Source organism: Canis lupus, chromosome 6 (assembly GCF_003254725.2).
Source record: "Canis lupus dingo isolate Sandy chromosome 6, ASM325472v2, whole genome shotgun sequence".
Lineage (NCBI taxonomy): Eukaryota > Metazoa > Chordata > Mammalia > Carnivora > Canidae > Canis > Canis lupus.
Genome location: NC_064248.1, coordinates 38,390,601 through 38,408,058, shown reverse-complemented (window position 1 = coordinate 38,408,058; position 17,458 = coordinate 38,390,601). Strand labels below are relative to the sequence as shown.

General features: G+C 61.4%; 2 protein-coding genes across 4 annotated transcripts; both read left to right on the top strand.

Moving 5' to 3' along the window:
• The first annotated feature begins 1,377 nt into the window (after positions 1 to 1,377).
• ATP6V0C (ATPase H+ transporting V0 subunit c) lies at positions 1,378 to 6,764 on the top strand. Its single transcript, XM_025416886.3, has 3 exons — positions 1,378 to 1,645; positions 5,703 to 5,886; positions 6,031 to 6,764. The coding sequence occupies exons 1-3, from the start codon at positions 1,567 to 1,569 to the stop codon at positions 6,233 to 6,235; spliced, it is 468 nt and encodes a 155-aa protein (XP_025272671.1). The 5' UTR covers positions 1,378 to 1,566; the 3' UTR covers positions 6,236 to 6,764.
• A 158-nt stretch (positions 6,765 to 6,922) lies between these two features.
• Positions 6,923 to 16,823, top strand: AMDHD2 (amidohydrolase domain containing 2). 3 transcript variants are annotated; one of them, XM_025416882.3, is made up of 11 exons: positions 6,925 to 7,116; positions 7,302 to 7,438; positions 7,515 to 7,654; positions 13,890 to 13,944; positions 14,119 to 14,331; positions 14,416 to 14,504; positions 14,598 to 14,742; positions 14,818 to 14,925; positions 15,087 to 15,155; positions 16,127 to 16,228; positions 16,580 to 16,823. In XM_025416882.3, exons 1-11 carry the CDS (start codon positions 7,034 to 7,036, stop codon positions 16,666 to 16,668), a joined length of 1,230 nt encoding a protein of 409 aa, XP_025272667.1. In that variant the 5' UTR covers positions 6,925 to 7,033; the 3' UTR covers positions 16,669 to 16,823. The 3 variants fall into 3 exon arrangements, 2 of the variants coding, with proteins under 2 accessions (XP_025272667.1, XP_025272668.1); XR_003124078.3 differs by lacking the exon at positions 16,580 to 16,823 and having other exon boundaries at positions 6,923 to 7,116; positions 15,064 to 15,155; XM_025416883.3 differs by lacking the exons at positions 6,925 to 7,116; positions 7,302 to 7,438; positions 7,515 to 7,654 and adding an exon at positions 10,533 to 13,671.
• Positions 16,824 to 17,458: the final 635 nt, after the last annotated feature.

The window sequence follows — 17,458 nt, the reverse complement described above, 5'->3', positions numbered from 1 at the left end:
AGTGCTGTGGGAGGTGAGCTGGAGAGGGGGGAGGGTGTGCAGCAGGCAGCTGCCCTGTGGCCACGAGGCCCACTCCCACGGCCTGACAGCCGTCCCCTGGTTTCGAGCAATGGCCATCTCAGGTGACCTTGGCAAGGCAGGGAGCTGGGAGGGCAGGTGAGGTGCAGGCGCCCCCAGAAGGCCGCTCTCCAGAAGTCGGAGAGGAGACAAGAGGGCAGCCGACCAAGGAGGGCAGGCCTCGTCGTATGGCAGCCTCCTCCCTTCAAAACAGGACAGACCAGACACACCGTGGCTGCGGCCCGGCCACGGGGAGGAGGGCGCCAGGGAGGTGCCCGGGCAGGGAGTGCGGCGGGAGCGCTAGGCCTGGGGCCACCCCGCCGCCCACGTGGGGAAGCCGCCACCCAGGACAGTCAGCGAGGGGGCCAGGAGCCCAAGCAGGGCGGAGCACCAGCTCCCACCCGCAGTGGACCAAAGGGCGAAGCGGGGCAGAGCAGGTGGGGAGAGAGAAGGCAGCCCGCTGCGTGCGGGCTGGGAGGGAACCGCCGGCCGCCCCTCCCCGAAATAAATGCGGCCCCGCAGGTGCCGGCTCTGCGGGAGCACAGCCGGAGGGCATGGGTCCCAGAGCGTGCGGACACCTGGGGAAGCATCCACAGGTCACAGCACCCACAGGGCTTCAGGGCGGTCACGCCTACGCCCTGAAGGGCGAAGAGCCCCCCCCCCAAGTTTGGGTCCCCGATGCAAGGGCAGATGCGCGATGGGGGCTCCTCGTAAGCCGGGAGACAAGGCACCGATCGCTGCGTCGGCGGCAGCTGGGGCCGTGTCTGCGGGAGACGGATGGCAGGGTCGGGGTAGGGGGAGCCCGGGGGCACAGGGCCTCCCGGGCCGGGGGTGGGGGGCTTTCCCGGGGCCGGCGGCACATCGGGCCGGCGCCCCGGACTTGGGATTTGGGCTCCGCCTGCCCGAACCCTCGGGCCGCCCCGCGAAGTGTGGAGACGTCCCCGGTCCCGGGGTGAAGGCCGCGAGAGAGCCCCGGCCGAGCCGCCCGGCGAACGTAAAGCGAAGCCGCACTCGGAACCCCACAGCAGCTAGCGCCGCGCAGCCGCAGAGAAGGCGGGGCGCGCAGGCCCCGCCCCCTATGCTAATACAGACGGCCTGCGCCCCGCCCCCGCCCGGGAGCCGGACGGGCCCAACGCCGCGGGGGGTGAACGGCTCTCAGCGTCCGGCCCCGCGCTCGCGGGGGCCGAGGTGGGGCGGGACGCCCGGGTCTTGGCCGGTCGGGCGGCGGCACCGTGCGGGAGCGGTCAGAGGACCGCTAGGGCGACCGCGGGAGGGGCGCCCCCCCGCCGCCACGCATGGTACGGCCCTCAGGGGCGGGGCCCGGATCATGTGACGCGGCCGCGGCCGCCATTTTGTTCTGCGGTGCTGGTATTTAGAGCGCAGCGGCTGACGGGCCGGGTCGCCTTCGCAGCCGCCTGACCGCTCCTCGCGCTCCCTCGCCCGCCGAGCCCGGCCCGTCCTCGCCCCCGCCTCGGCCCGCTGAAGCTCGCCCTCTCCCCACCCGCAGACATGTCCGAGGCCAAGAACGGCCCCGAGTACGCCTCCTTTTTCGCAGTCATGGGCGCCTCGGCCGCCATGGTCTTCAGCGGTGAGCGCCGCGGCAGGAGGGACCCGGGAGGCTGGGGGCGCGCGGGCGCGCGGGTCGGAGGCCCGCATCTCCCCCGGGTTCGGTGTGTGACGTCACGCTGACGTAATTCCGAGCTGTTGGGGGGTCCCGGGGCTCACGTGACAGCGGGTGGGGGTCGGGGCCGCAGAGGGCTGCGGGGCGCAGGGCCTGCGGGCTGGGCGGGGCGGGGGTGCGGGTGTCTGGAGTCTCCCGGGGATCTCTGACCGACAGCCCTGCCCCGGTCGGTGTCGGTGCGGGGGTGGGGCGGCGGCGCCGGTGCCATCTTAGCCCTGGGAGAGGCGGGCGGGAGGAAGGCTGGGGTGGGGGCGCGCGATCCTGCGCCTGCTCTGCACCCCCCATCCTGCGGGCAGGTGTGACATCACTCCTTGGAAGGCTCCCCTTGACGGGGGCCGGCCCTGTCGGGCGGAGGTGGGGGCAGGGCATGAGCCCCCGGCTCTCCCTCCGACACACACACTCCTCGCCCCTACGGCCCCCTCCCTCCCCCACGAGAGTGGAGTGGATCCGAAGCCAGAGGCAGGTGCTTCGCGGGGGGTGGGGCTGTCACTTCCCCAGTAGTCCTGGGGTGTGTGGGTTGCTGTGGGAAGCTGGGCTGAGGGGCTGGTCCTGAGACCTAGGATTGCGTGGAACAGGGTGGGGGTCGGGACAGGGCAAGGGCAAAGGATGGGTGCCTGGGAGGCAGGCCAGCAACAGCACTGTGAGTGTGCACGCTTGCCAAGAGTCTGCCCCAGGGTGCGTGAGAGGGTGGTGTGAAGTGTCTGCCTTGAGGGGAGTGGGTCTTTGTCCTTAGAGGGATGTCTTCTAGTTCTGGCCTGAATGAATGAATGAATGAATGAATGAATGATTTCCTGAGACCCAAGATTGGGAGGGCTCCTCTGGGGGAAGAAAAGGGGCCTTCCGTGTCTAGATAGCACTCTTATTCTGAAGTTGTGTCTTAATGGTCATAGGGTGTCGAATTCAGTGGAAATTGGTGTATGTGGGAGAGAGGCCTGTGGGCCGGGCCCAGGAATGTGGGACCCAGGAAGGTTAGCCCTGGTCCCCCTGCAACCCTCTAGACTGGTCTGGCCTGGTCTCCTCTGGGCCTTCTTGGGTAGGTCTGGTTTTTGGTTTTGATGACTCCGCCCTGCCCCACCCTACCTGGTGGACTGGGGAAGCTCCTTGTGCAAGTATGGGAAGGTTTGGACTCCAAACAGCCTCTGCTGACTGTAAACACTTGTGGTGCAGGGGCTTGGGGACTCTGCTCTCTTGCCGGCCTCCCTCTGCCTGGGCCTGTCCGCTAGTCATGAGTTGCTGAGTGAGCCGTGCCCTTCCCATCACGTGTGAGTTAGGGGTCAATTGTGGTGGGAGAAGTGGTCTGCGGACTTCCCCTTCCCTCCTAGCCGGGCCTGCTCTTTCCACATCTGTAGGGGTTGCCTGCTTCCAGCGCTCCTGGACAGGCTGCTGTGACTCGCTTCCCCCCAGCCTTTTCTGCTCTTTGCCTCCACAGTGCTCTCAGAGATTCTACTTGGTCTGGCCACCTGTGGCTGTCTTTCGTTCATTCAGCAAATCTTGATTGAGCTCCTACTACGTGTCAGGTACAGGGGAACGTCAGTGAACAAAACAAGATTCTCCTGCCCCAGAATTCCTTGAGTTCTGGCTGTCCTTGCTTGGTCTGGAAGCCCTGAGTTTGCCCCCTGAGCCCTTTTTTTGTACCCAGCTCCTGGCCTGTCTTCAGTCACCAGGTACATCTCTTCCTTTCTAGAACTTAACTTGATATTTTCAGATGGAGCCTGACCAGAAGGCAGGCCTCTGGAAGTTACTGAGAACCAGCGTATCAGTGGTCTACGATTTTTTTTGGTTACCCCAGGCCCCCAAGGACTGGTGCCACCTGCTCCTGTGGGCCCGATCTCCCTTCCTGCTTCCCCTTTTTTTTGTGACGAAAGTCCTGTCCATTCTTTCTTCATCAACTCTTCCACAGGCTGTCCATTGCTCCTTTTCTGCAATCTCTTTGACTTCCTCCCTGCCGGCAAGTACCCTGCCCTTCGTGTGTTCCCAGACTTGCCTCCTGATTGCACTCTTTTCTGTGCCCCGCTTGATTTGGGACCTTGTCGGGCTCAGTCTCCAGAGCTAGCTAACATCCAGGGCTTTTGGGGATACCTGCTGCTGCCTAGGCCAGGCCACTATTCCCTGATGGTCAGCCCTGTTTCTTCCCTTTGTTCGTCCTGTTGCCTCCCCACCCCCAGTCACACAATCTTCCTGCCACCTCCTGGAAAAGAGCCCAGCTCACTTTCCATGTCTGGCAGTGTCCTGCTCCCTGCAACGCTGACTTCCTAGTAGTCAGTTTCTCACTCAGTGCCACATGTCACCTGTGCTCTCCTGCTTGAGTAATAAGCCACAGCACTGGTCTCTTGCATGTGTGTGACACAGCCTGATGTGGTGCTGGGCCTGCAGTAGGAGCCCCCAAATATACTGCGACCAGCAGAGTTCCAGAAGAGCATTGTCAAGACCAGCCCTGAGCCCCAGGTTGATGGTGCTGAGTGTCTAGGAGTGGTGCCTTTAGGACCAGGTGATGGAGGCAGTACAATTCCTCTGCTTCCACTGCAACCTCTTTTATCTTTCTAGTAGCTCCCAGTCTGGTGTCATGTTGGTGGATGTCTCCATTCGTGTCATTTTAGTCCTTTTTTGCTCACTCACATTTCTACCCAGTGTTACCTTATGGAGCCCTTCCCCAGACCCCCCTCCCCCACCAGCCTCCCCACTCTTCTAGGATGTGTTGCTTTGTTTGGAGGTGCCATGTGTGTCCTCACCAGGCTTGGAGCCCTGGGAAGCTAGAGCTCCTTTGACTTCCCTGCTCGGTAATGAGCATAGAGGGTAGCCATTTTTTGTGGCCCAAATAGGTGAATAAAACATGCCGAAAAAAGGTTGGGATTGTCTTGTTCTTTTCCACCTCGGAGCCATGTTATTCTCTGCTCAAGTGGTGCAGTGAGACCCTGAAGGGCAGGAGTCAGAAGAGCCACCTGGCCCCCTGTGGCTCTGTTCTGTGCAAAAGTTACTCTAGACTCTGAGGTCAGGATAAAAGAACTTTCAGGAAGACCGCACACTCTAGAGGGAGGACGGATATCATCAGAGGAGACAGGCCACCCTAGAGTTTCCTCCCTACCCCCATTCCTGGAGGCCTCAAGGAATCTAGGCTTTTGAGTGTACGAAGGGGGACTTCTGGAAGGTCTGCCTGGGTGGGGGCTCCCTGTGACCTTTTTCGGTTACTACAGCTCTCCTTGGCTCACACTTTTTGCTCTGAATTTTTAGAGAGGATTCTTTCCAAACTTGAGGGTCCGGACCTTCTGCGTGGCTGAGAATGCACTCAGCCTGCTGACAAGATGCTAGCCCTCCTGGAGGGCTGGGAGTGGTGTGGTGGGCAGAGCCGGGAATTGGGAAAGCTGTGGCCGGAGATCGGGCTTGTGGGGCCAGCTTCCTCTGACCCTGTGGTTAGGCCGTGTGTTGAGGCTCTTCCAGCGTGTCCCTGGTGGAGCCCCGAGGCAGACTGGCTGACCCTGACCTGACATTTGGGCTGCTGAGATGTAGTCACTTGGTGGTTTGCCAGGCCGTTTCTGACCTGAATATCCGGGACTTAAGATGGTTTAAAAAAAAAAAAAATGTCCAGAATCTTAAGGCTTAAGGGCCCCAGCTGTGTATTTCTCCACAGGACTGGGCTGGACCCATCACAGCTCCACCCTCTAGGCTGCAGGCAGCTACACAGAGGCTCCCTGGAAGATGGGGCCAGCATTTCACAGCAGAGCAGGAGCACAGATAGGCCAGACAGCCATAACGGTCTCCGGTGGAGAAAGAGTGAGCTACCTGGGCTCCTTGCATGCCCAGCTGGGGCTGTTGCCACTGAGGGCTACCTCCTGCCCCTGGCTGGGTACCAACTTCATGTCCTCTTTGTTAGAACTTAAGGTGTCCTTCAACTGTGCCAGAGCTACTCCCAGGGTCCTGGTCCCTGGTACTCTGAGCTCATCTTGCCTTTCCCCCATCTTCCCCACAGCCCTAGGTGCCGCCTATGGTACAGCCAAGAGTGGCACCGGCATTGCAGCCATGTCTGTCATGCGGCCAGAACTGATCATGAAATCCATCATCCCAGTGGTCATGGCTGGTATTATTGCCATCTATGGGTTGGTGGTGGCAGTCCTCATCGCTAATTCCCTGAATGATGGCATCAGCCTCTACAGGTGAGTGCTGGGTCCCTCTGCACCTGTCCTGCCCTGCCTGGGGTCAGGCCACTACACAGGGCTGGGAGGGCATGGGAGGGGCATTGGGTGGGTGGCTTCCCCAGCAGGTAGCTAATGTTTCTCCTGTATCCTCTCTCCCCGCAGGAGTTTCCTCCAACTGGGTGCTGGCCTGAGTGTGGGCCTGAGCGGGCTGGCGGCTGGCTTTGCCATTGGCATCGTGGGGGACGCTGGTGTGCGTGGCACCGCCCAGCAGCCTCGGCTATTCGTGGGCATGATCCTGATCCTCATTTTCGCCGAGGTGCTCGGCCTCTACGGTCTCATTGTTGCCCTCATCCTGTCCACAAAGTAGCCCTTCTCCAAGCGCACCAGCCACAGAATATGATGTAAAGACCACCCCCTCATTCCAAAATGAACAGCCTGACACACATGCACGGGGCAGCTGCCCCCCACCCCCAGTAGTTGGTCTTGTAAATGCACAGTGTCCTAGTGCCCATCGTCTGTTACTCCGGCCTTGCCCCCGCCCCGTGCCGTGGACATCTGGGCCCACTCATTCCCCATCTAGGCCCCCGACCAGTGAGGATGCAAGCCCCTGGCCGCCCCCACTCATCTGCCCTAGAGTGCTCTGTGTTTAAGGATGAATTAGACTTGTCATTTTTCTCTTCACTGGATGTTTATTATTTATAAAGATTTGATCTGTTCATACGTCTGTGGAGCAGCCCTCCGTCTCCCAACTATATAGTAACCTTAGGTAGTGTTGCGTTATGGGGTTACCGTTTGCCCTGAGGCTCGGATGGAACCACTCTCGTCCAGCCCCGGCTGTCCGGGGCCGCGGGCCCTGAGCGGAGCCGTGTCCAATAAAGTTCTCGGTTGTGACTGGACGCCTGTGTGGACCGCTTGTGTGGGATCAGGCTGGGGGCGGGGCGGAGTGGGCGGACGGGGCGGCCACGGAATCCCTGCAGGCCCGGGGCGCGCTGGTCACGTGGGCGGCCGGTCACGTGGGCCCGCCGCTCACGTGATGCGCCTCAGTCAGCTGAGGGTCACGTGGGTGCGGCCGAGCTCGGCGGTCCGCAGTCGGCGGGGAGCGGGTAGCGGGCTTGGGCTGCTGGGCTCCGGGCGCCGCCCTCTCGGCCGGGCTCGGTGGCTCACGATGCGCGGCGGGCAGGACGGGGCGCGGGCCCCGGTGCTCCAGTTCACCAACTGCCGCATCCTGCGAGGCCAGGCGCTGCTCAGGTGGGGCGCCGGGGCGGCTCGGGGGCGCCCGGGGCGGCGGCCGCTCGGGGGGCGCCGGGGGCGGGCGGGCGTAGGGGCCGGAGCTGCGGGCTGCTTTCGTGCGGGGCGCGGGCCAGGGAGCTGCCGCGTGGCCCACGGTGCGGGGCGGGCAGCCTTACCCCCCCCCCCCCCGCTTTTGGCCGCAGGGAGGATTTGTGGGTGCGCGAAGGCCGCGTTCTGGACCCCGAGAAGCTGTTCTTTGAGGAGCGGCGAGTGGCAGATGAGCGGCGGGACTGCGGGGGCTGCATCCTGGCGCCCGGCTTCATCGACGTGCAGATCAACGGTGCGGTCTAGGGCTGCGGGTGGCGACCCCGAGAGGGTGGTCTGGGCACCGTGGGACCTTCTCTTTGTGGCCGTAGGTGGATTTGGCGTTGACTTCTCTCAGGCCACGGAGGACGTGGGCTCAGGAGTCGCCCTGGTGGCCCAGAGAATCTTGTCGCATGGAGTCACCTCTTTCTGCCCCACGTTGGTCACCTCACCACCAGAGGTTTATCACAAGGTGAGGTCGGGCTCCCAGTGTCCAGGAGAGGGGGCTCCAGAAGCAGCAGCACTTTCTCGAATCTGCTCCCACCAACACTTCCCACTAGCACCTGGCCTCACCTGTTGGCCTCCTTCCACCGCGTGGGGTCCTGCCCCAGGGCTTGCTCATCCGGGTGTCCCACAGGCAGTGCCTTCCCCGGCTGCACGTCCTTTCTGAGCTGCCCTCCAGGCTCCAGAAACCGGTTGCTGGGACTTTCTGATTGCCACATCCGTGCCTGCTCCTCAGGCTCATCCCCCCCAACCTGTCTGTGCTCGCTGAGTCAGGGGAGTGTGCTTTCCAGAAAGAAGCTTCCCTGCCCCCAGCCCGGCCTCCTGCTGCTCTTGTCTGCCCCCACATCCTCCCACTGGTCCTCCCATCCGAACCTCCCTGGTATTTCCTTTGTGGGGTTTTGTCTTTATTCTTTTTTTTTTTTTTTTTAAGATTTTATTTATTCATGAGAGACAGAGAGAGGCAGAGGCAGAGGGAGAAGCAGGCTCCCTGTAGGGACCCCGATGTGGGACTCGATCCCACCCAGTTCCCGGGACCACACTCTGGGCCGAAGGCAGGTACTAAACCGCTGAGCCACCCAGGGATCTCCTCTGTCTTTATTCTTTACCACGTCTTATCATTGGGTTTTTTTGTTTCCGAGTTGCTGGAGAGCAGTTAGTATTTCTCGTGCTTTTTTTTTTTTTTAAAGATTTTATTTATTCATGAGAGAGACACAGAGAGAGGCAGAGACAGAGGCAGAGGGAGAAGCAGGCTCCCTGCAGGGAACCCGATGTGGGACTCGGACCCTGGGGTCACACTCTGAGCCAAAGGCAGATGCTCAACTCCTAAGCCACCCAGGCGTTGCTCCTCCTGCCTCTTAACTGCTTGATGCTGAGAGTTTTGAAAAGTGTGGGTGTTCCCTTACCTGAGCAGAGTTTAGGGAGGTGACTGTTACCCTGTAATCCCTCATCTTTGCTCCAGTGCCATGCTTCTCTCCAGTGCAGGGTCTTTTGTACAATGATCATGTTGCCCGCTGTGGGGTCCTTCCCGGGTGTGTGGACAGAGAGTCCAAGCTGGATGTTGGGGGAGGTCAGGAGTGGGCTTTGGGTTTGGTCTGGGCCCCATAACTTCACTGGTTAGCGGGGGGCGTCACAGGACACTATTTTGTTCTGAGTCTGTTTTCTCAAGTCTAAGTTGAGACAGGTGACCATGTCCATCTCCTGGGGTTGTGCCGTATGTATTTTTTTAAAAAGATTTTATTTATTTATTCATAGAAACAGAGATAGAGGCAGAGGCACAGGCAGAGAGAGAAGCAGGCTCCATGCAGGGGGCCTGATGTGGAACTCGATCCAGGGTCCCCAGGATCAAACCCCGGCTGCAGGTGGTGCTAAACTGCTGCGCCACCGGGGCTGCCCTGTGCTGTACGTATTAAGGACTTGGTCAACCGTCAGCTGTGGACATTTTTCTGGAAACTTCCCCCAGGTCTCCCATCATAGTCGGTTGTTAAAAACTAAGCTCACCTTCCTGCTGGACACCGGCACCAGGTTCTGTTTTCTCCGCTGGTTGTCCGCCTGTGTGTTCCCCCCTGCTTGGAACCTGGGCACGTGCCCGTCTTGCTGCCTCCACGTTGCTTGCCCTCCCCCTTCCTGAGCCCCACGCTCCCGGCTCTCAGTCCTGCCACAGGGGCCTTCCCAAGGTACAGGCCTCGGCGCACCACTCGCCCTGCTCCACCCCACCCCTTTGATCCTCGGGGTCAGCCCATCCTTCTCAGTGTCTCCTCTCTGCCTGCCTGAGCCTCTGTCCTCTTCTTAGGCACGTGCCAGCCATTCTAGGCTGTTCTCTTTCTATCTCCGAGCCCACTGCCTGGAAGATCTTTGCCTTGTTCTATTTGATGCTTCCTTTTTGAAGTCCTGACGCTGTGGCTCTGCTGTGTGGTCGCACACCGCCTACACCTTCAGCAGCACATGTGACCGCTGCCTCGCAGGAGGTGAGGGCTTTTTCTTTAGGACCGCCGGTTTCTGGCCTTGGGGACTTTTGGCTTACGTGGTTTTACTAGTAGCTGTCATCCTCCATAAGCACTTGCAGGTTGAAAGCCTCAGGCAGCAGAAAGGAAGGTCGTGGAGGGTGGTGAATGTGAAAATTGGATCTTGGTATTCTCTTAGCAACTACAGGACTACTCCCTGGGATCCCGCCCCGCCCCAGGGCTGGCTCACTCTGGGCAGAACTGGATTGTTTCATTTGTCAGGTCCTTTGTCATCATGTTCTGGTCCACTGAGACCACCTGGTTTGTTTCTGCGGTCTCCTTCAGCCTGACTGTTTGATCGCGCGTTGTTCTCTGCTTCAAGTCCCATCAGCTGCTTAGCCAAGACGTGGCACCTCCTTGGGAGGCAGCCACACCTTTGCCTCTGGCCCCACACGCCCTGTGTCCTTTGACCTCTTCCTCTGCCTTCCTGCCGGGAACTGGCCTCGTTTCCCCTACGTCTGTCCGTCTGTCCGTGCTATCCCGTGTTCTGCCCTCCCAGCTTAGCGTTCTCTAGCTCTTCCTGTAAATCTCTGTTTTGCTTCAAGGTTTGAAGGAAATCCTGAGTGTCTTGTTTGGACCTCAGGTTCTGAATCTGAGACTCGGAGCTTATGGGGTCAGGAGTGGCACATGTGAGCCCAGGTGGGGAGAGCAGCCAGGGACGGACACGGCGCGGGTCCCCTCTCCTTGTGTGTCGTTCCCCAGGAGAGCCTCTGCGGAACCCCCTGGAATGTCCCATGTGGTGTCCTCGCTGCAGACAGCAGTCCAAGGATTCACCCACCATCCCAGCCACCCCTTGGGTTGGGGCAATCTCTTCCCCGCTGTGCGTGGCGCTGAGCTCCCTCAGAGGACTTTGGAGAAAGCTTGAGGATGGAACCTGACACTCGTCACGACACCGTCTCCCGGTGGCACGTGGGCAATGGGCTGAAGGCAGTGGGTCTCTTCAGTGTCTAACATGCATGCCCACCTGTTCGGGGGGGAAACATCTATTCTGGAAAAACTCAGCCATTTTTTTTGTTTTTGTTTTTTTGTTTTTTAACAAAATCTGTAGTGAACTTACACTTATCATCACGTGACTCATTAGGAAAACCAGCCCTTTGTCCCCACTGGCTCCCATGGAGAGACGTCCCTTTCAGCTCAGCTGATTCTTGGAATTTGCTCTCTGGTCTCCAGTACAGGCTGGTGCTCCTACCGACTTGTCGGTTTAGGGCCACGTGTGTGCATGTGTGCGTCCCACCAGAGGACAGGGTGAGGCTGTCCTCCCAGGCTTCCAGCCGCCCCACTGACCTCCCCAGGTGGCCGCCTGCAGTCTTGGTGAGGCCAGCTGGCAGCACTGGTGACGGGGACTCAGATACTCCTCCCACCTTCCTGCTGCCTGCTGTGCTTCCCTTGGGGTCGCTGCTCTGCGTGTGCTACGTTGCTTTTATCTGGTGACTCAACTCCAGGGTTCCTGCCAGTTCCTCACTCTTCTTTCGGGACGTCAGCACGTACCAGGCGCTCCAACAGTGTTGCCTTCCTGGAGTGGTCTCCAGAACCCATTTCCCAGTGCGGACTGCTGGCTTCCTTGGGCCCAGTGGTCCTGGCACACCCTTGCTCTCACCTGGGGGGAGCCCCTGCAGATCCCCCATCCTGGGTTTGTTGGTTTATGCCTTCGTTTTGGAGCACATCCACAAGTTTCTGCTAGAGGAAGGGGTCATAGGAGGTGAAGTTTTTGAGATCTTGAAGGTCAGAGTGTTTTTACGCTCTCTTTATTATTATCTAGATTTTATTTAATTCTAAGAGACATAGAGGCAGAGACACAGGCAGAGAAAGAAGCAGGCTCCTTGTGGGGAGGGAGGGGGTCGTGCATGGAGCCTGATGCGGGACATGATCCCAGATTCTGGGATCATACCCTGAGCCAAAGACAGACGCTCAACCACTGAGCCCCCCAGGTGGCCCTTTTTACTATAATTATTTTTTAAGATTTTATTTATTCATGGGAGACAGAGAGAGAGGCAGAGACACAGGCAGAGAGAGAAGCAGGGTCCATGCTGGGAGCCTGACGTGGGACTCGGTCCCGGGACTCCAGGATCATGCCCTGGGCCGAACGCAGGTGCTAAACTGCTGGGCCACCCAGGGATCCCCCCCCCTTTATTATTTTTTAAAAAGATTTATTATTTTAGGGAGGTTCTGTTTTCTCTGCTGGTTGTCCGCCTGTGTTTTCCCCCCTGCTTGGAACCTGGGCACGTGCCCGTCTTGCTGCCTCCACGTTGCTTGCCCTCCCCCTTCCTGAGCCCCACGCTCCCGGCTCTCAGTCCTGCCACAGGGGCCTTCCCAAGGTACAGGCCTCGGCGCACCACTCGCCCTGCTCCACCCCACCCCTTTGATCCTCGGGGTCAGCCCATCCTTCTCAATATCTCCTCTCTGCCTGCCTGAGCCTCTGTCCTCTCCTTAGGCACGTGCCAGCCATTCTGGAGGAGGAAAGAATCTCAGGTGGACTCCCCGCTGAGCAGGGAGCCTGATGTGGGGCTTGACCCCAGGACCCTGAGATCACGACCAGAGCCGAGATCGAGAGTCAGACACTGCATTGACTGAGCCCCCCCCAGATGCCCCTGTTGCCTCCTCTCTTGACGGGGTTGCAGTTCTGTTAGGAGTGACTCTGCTCTGGAATCTTAAAGGCGTTGCTGTGTTGTGTTGTGACTCCCGGGGCTGCTGCTGAGAAGCCAGAGGCACTGAACTCTGATACTTTGTGTGTGGGGCTCATGGCACCTTCCCTTTGGCCCTGGGCTCCTCAGTGTGAGGGGACGGGGTTCCTCCATCGTGCTGGCCGTCAGCTCCGCCGCTCAGGCCGAAGTCTGACTTTTGGTTTTGTTTGCTTGTCTTCAGTGATTGCTTCGTGATTTTCTCTGCCGCTTCCCTGTCGCCCTCTTCCCAGGAGTTGTCACTCCGCTGTTGGGCCTCCGGGTGGCTTCTCTAAGTCTTCTCTGACTCTGTTTTTCAGTGTTTGCTGTTTTTACCACACGGTTCTTTTGGGTTTTTTGTTTGGCTGCTCATGTAGCCTTAGTTTGGAGAAGCTTGCTGTGTCTCGGAATGCTGACGCTCCGTCCTCGTTTCACGGGTGCGGGACCTGTCCTCACGCGTCCTGGCCCCGCCGGCCCTGCCCCGTTTGTCCTGTGTCCTCGGCGGCTTCCCCCGGCTACTGCCGAGCCTTGGCTGTCGGCTCCGTGTGAGATCGGGAGCCAGCAGGCTGCGGTGCCCGGGAGCTTTCCTGCGGCCACCGCGGGCCAGGCCTCACTGCACCGTGCTGACAGCGTCGGGCCGGAGGTTTCCCTGTGCGTCTGCACCTCTCACTTGGAGCCCCTGGGCCTCTCCTGCGCTTCCTGGTGCTTCACGGGCGCGGTTGGCAGCACAGCTGCTCTGCGGCGAGGCGTCTCTCGGTCCCCGCGCTTCTCAGGGCGGCGGGCGCTGCCAGGCCTCCAGCGGCAGGGCTGCGGAGCACCGCCTGTCCCCACGTGGACCCCGTGTGGGTCCCCCACATCTGCCCAGCACCGTCCTCAGGCTCCCGAGACAGTTCTGCTCTTGTCTTGCGCGTCACACAAGGCTTCGGCCTCTCGCAGATCTCCAGGTTTTGTTGGGGGCAGGGGAGCCCGGGTTGGGGGGGGAAGGAGGCGGGCGTGTTTGTCCCGCAGCGCGGCCCAGGGACCTTGCTGCCCGCGGGGCTCCCTGCCCACCTCCTTCCCCACATGGCTTCCTGCGGGAGGTGCGACCTGGGGCACCTGCCTGTCTGCGTCCACGGTGGGGACCGTGAGCACCTGGACGGACACCGGAGCTTCCGATGGCGCTGAGGCCTCAGCCCACGGCCCTGCCCGCACCAGGCTCTCCGGCCCACACCCCTCCGCCCGGAGTGCACCCCCCTTCCAGCCTGGCCGTGCTTCTGGTCCTGCAGCCCGAGGCCAGGCCCGTCGCCTGGGCCAGGTCCACAGCCCGCCGTGTCCCCGCTGCTGTCCAGGTGCCTGCCCTCTGCCCAGCTCCTCCCCCGGCTCCTGGGCCTGCCTCGGGTCTCACCTCCGCGTCCTGTTAGTTCTCGAACTGCGCTTCCCCAGGCCGAGCCTGGGGGCCTGGAGCTTCCCATTCCTGAGGGAAGGCCGTTGGGGGGCTGATCTCTGATCTCTGACCGCCGGGCGCTGGGCCATAGGGGGCAGGGCTTTAACAGCTGGTTCCCCCCAGGTCCTTCCTCAGATCCCTGTGAAGAGTGGTGGTCCCCATGGGGCAGGGGTCCTCGGTGAGTGGCTGACCCCTCTTCCTGCCCCCGCCCTGGGAGGCTCCTTGGGGACCTGGTGGCAGCCCTTCCTCCTCCAGAGACCCAACTGGGAGGGCGGCTGGGCAGGCCATAGGGGCTGGGGCGGGGGCTGCAGGGCAGGAGGCGAGCTGGAGACATCCACTCCCCTCCTCCCAGGGGTGCACCTGGAGGGCCCGTTCATCAGTCGGGAGAAGCGGGGTGCACACCCCGAAGCCCACCTGCGCTCCTTTGAGACCAACGCCTTCCATGACGTGCTGGCCACCTACGGGCCCTTGGACAACGTCCGCATTGTGACGCTGGCCCCCGAGCTGGGCCGAAGCCATGAGGTGATACAGGCGCTGACGGCCCGTGGCATCTGTGTGTCCCTAGGTGAGGAGGGCCGCCCCCAGGGTTGGGCCCATGGCGGGGGTTCCTGGGTTGGGTGCACAGTTTGAGTCCAGGTCCCCTATGCAGGACACTCGGTGGCCAACCTGCAGGCTGCGGAGGAAGCCGTGCAGAGTGGGGCCACCTTCATCACGCACCTCTTCAACGCCATGCTGCCTGTGAGTGCCCCGCCCCCCGTCTGCCAGTGCCCGGGGTGGGTGGGTGTCAGGCTCCTGCCATCGCTTAGCTGCCTCCCTCCTATCCCTGCCCAGTTCCACCACCGTGACCCAGGGATCGTGGGGCTTTTGACTAGTGACCGGCTGCCACCAGGCCGCCACATCTTCTACGGGATGATTGCTGACGGCACACATACCAACCCCGCTGCCCTGCGCATTGCCCACCGCGCCCATCCCCAGGGTGAGTGGCAGGGCAGGGTGGCAGCAGCTGGGAGGACCCCGTAGGGGTAAGTCCTAAGGCCCCTTCTCTCTGCAGGGCTGGTGTTGGTCACCGATGCTGTCCCTGCCCTGGGCTTGGGCAATGGCCGTCACACGCTGGGGCAGCAGGAGGTGGAAGTAGATGGGCTGACAGCCTATGTGGCAGGTGAGCCACCCGCACATCCCTGCTGACTGCCCATGTGGGAACAGCCCCCAGCCTCCCGTGGGATCCAAGAATCCGGGTGTTCCCTGCCAGCCCAGTGCCCACCCCCCACCTAGTGCCTGGTGGCCTCTGGTCCCCCAGAGCCTGCCCTCTCTGCTCTCAAGGCACCAAGACTCTGAGTGGCAGCATCGCCCCGATGGACGTCTGTGTCCGGCACTTCCTGCAGGCCACAGGTCAGTGAGGCTGGGGTAGGGGGAGTGTGCGGTGCGAGTGTGTGTGCATGCATGTGTGCGTGTGTGTATGTTGAGCTACATCTGGGAGAGGTTGGAGGGAAGCGTGGAGACCACTAGAGTCTCGTACCCACATCCCTCGTCTGGTGGAGCTCCCAAGGGATGAGCACCAGGGATGTGGCCGAGGCCCCTCTGCAAGTAGCTCAGGGGCAGGTTAAGACAATGACAAGCAAGCAGGTGGTTGGAATCCAGGGTGACAGGCAGTGAAGCCGTGGTACCTGAGAAGAGAAGGGACCTCACTTTATGCGCAGGAAAGCCTTCCAACTTGGACCCTGTGGGCTCACGGGTACAGAGCTGGGGGGAGGGGGTGGTCAGAGCAGCGCTCCAGGCTTCCTAAGAGGGTGGGCGTGTTCTCGGGGAGCCTGGAAGGGGTGTCTGCAGAGGATGTGATTGGCTAGGCCCCGTGGGATTCTTGGTGCCATGGGGCTGGGGTGTCCCTGGGGGTTCCAGGGTTCAGCGTGCTATTTTGAGCAGTAGGAGACAGGCCAGGAGGCAGGAAGTGGCTTCGGCCTGGCAGCTGGGGTGGTGATGGGACCAGAAGGAATGGGGTTTGGTCATGTGGCCTCTTACGGGTAGCAGGGGTAGGAAGTCAAGTCGAGGTGGCCTTATTGATGCCCAGGCTACTGCTTCTTTGTCGGAGGGCTCTTTCTGGGACCCTGACAGGGGAGGGGCCTGCAGGCCTTTTCGTGTGAGAAGGGGGAGGCCTGTCAGGATGGGATGGGTGAGTGAGCGGAAGGAGGGTACCTAGCAGTGTCCTCGGATGGGGTGCAGGTGGAACCTTGGCAACCTGCCGCAGGGTCCTGGGACATCTCTCTTCTCCAGTTCCTAGGCGTTGGAGCCCCAGGGCTGCGGTGGGGAGGGGCTGCCAGCGGTGCTGAGATGGGGGATGTTACCCACTTGTGTCCTCTGAGCAGGCTGCAGTGTGGAATTGGCCCTGGAGGCTGCGTCCCTGCACCCCGCTCAGCTGCTGGGGCTGGAGAAGCGCAAGGGGACCCTGGACTTCGGGGCGGATGCAGGTCAGGGGCCAATGCGGGCACCCGGGCCACTGAAGACTTGGGGCAGTGCCAGGGCAGGTGGGATCTTCCCTGTGCCCAGGTGGCCTTGCCCAGCTGCCAGCCTCCCCATGTGCTCCTTTCTCCTTCTGACATAGGAGGCAAGGCTGGGGGAAGGGCTGCCGGGGCCTCTGTCCCTTGTACCCTACTGCTGGGAATGCTGGTTCAGGACCTGGGTCAGCTTGCGATGGGTTGGGGTGCTGTGCCCAAGTCATGTTGCAGGCCTGTTTCCCCAGTGGCGTCAGGGTGGGGGAGGGAGTGGGGGTGGCGATGGGCCCACCCCTGCCTCCTTCTCACCGCCCCCCTCTGACCCAGACTTCGTGATGCTCGATGACTCTCTCCACGTGCGGGCCACCTACATCTCGGGCGAGTTGGTGTGGCAGGCGGAGGCGGCCAGGCAGTGACCGAGGACCACAGCTGGAAAGGATGCCCAGCCTTGGCTGGACGCTGGCGGGGATGAGCCGTGGAGGAGCTGGTCTCCAGGGAGCCATTGGCCACCCTGCCCCTGGCGGAGGCCTCCGCTCAGGACGCAGCTGGATAAACATGCGCCCAGCAGGGACTTGTCTGGTCTCCGAGTTTTGCTTCAAAGCAGGGCGCCGTCATGTCAGAGCAGGGCGCTGACACCTCAGTGGCTGTCTGGGGGTGCTGGGGAGGTGGAGTGCTTGGATCTCAGGGTCAGGAGTGGGAGTGGCTGGATTCTGGCTTGTGGCAGCCTTGCGGGGTCCCAGTGGAGGTGACGGGGCCCTCTCCAGTTGCACAGCTGTGCCTGAGGCCCACAGAGCCCCAGGCAGAGGTGTGGTTGGAGGTGGTGGGAGGGGAAGCCCTGGGTCCTAGGTTGGAGAGCAGACGGGAAGGGGCTGGGACAGTGAGTGTAGACAGCATCAGAAGTTCACATGTTGGGACTGAGGGCAAGGGTGCTTCTTGGGATTTTGCACAAGGAGAGAATCGTTTGTGGAGACAAGTCAGGAGCTGGGTGTGGGAGGGGCCTCGGGGGGGGGGGCGCAGCGCAGAGTGTCCCATGGCCTTGCTCTCTGCACCCTTGAGTTGGGCAGGCAAAGTGGGGGTGCAGGGCCACAGTGCCAGGTGCTCCCCCAGCCTTTGGAAGGGATCTGCACGGGCCTCTGGACCCCAGCTCGCCAGGCTGGGAGTGCAGGAAGCCTTACGAGGGCGCCTGAGCTCGCCCTGGCTGCCACT

Bases quoted from the DNA above. Each gene is read 5' to 3' on its own strand.
- AMDHD2 (XM_025416882.3), top strand. From the start codon at position 7,034: ATGCGCGGCGGGCAGGACGGGGCGCGGGCCCCGGTGCTCCAGTTCACC. The intron at 14,743-14,817 runs GTGAGTGGCAGG...TTCTCTCTGCAG, and splicing joins CCACCGCGCCCATCCCCAGG to GGCTGGTGTTGGTCACCGAT. The intron at 15,156-16,126 runs GTCAGTGAGGCT...TCCTCTGAGCAG, and splicing joins GCACTTCCTGCAGGCCACAG to GCTGCAGTGTGGAATTGGCC.
- ATP6V0C (XM_025416886.3), top strand. From the start codon at position 1,567: ATGTCCGAGGCCAAGAACGGCCCCGAGTACGCCTCCTTTTTCGCAGTC. The intron at 1,646-5,702 runs GTGAGCGCCGCG...TCTTCCCCACAG, and splicing joins GGCCGCCATGGTCTTCAGCG to CCCTAGGTGCCGCCTATGGT. The intron at 5,887-6,030 runs GTGAGTGCTGGG...CTCTCCCCGCAG, and splicing joins GATGGCATCAGCCTCTACAG to GAGTTTCCTCCAACTGGGTG.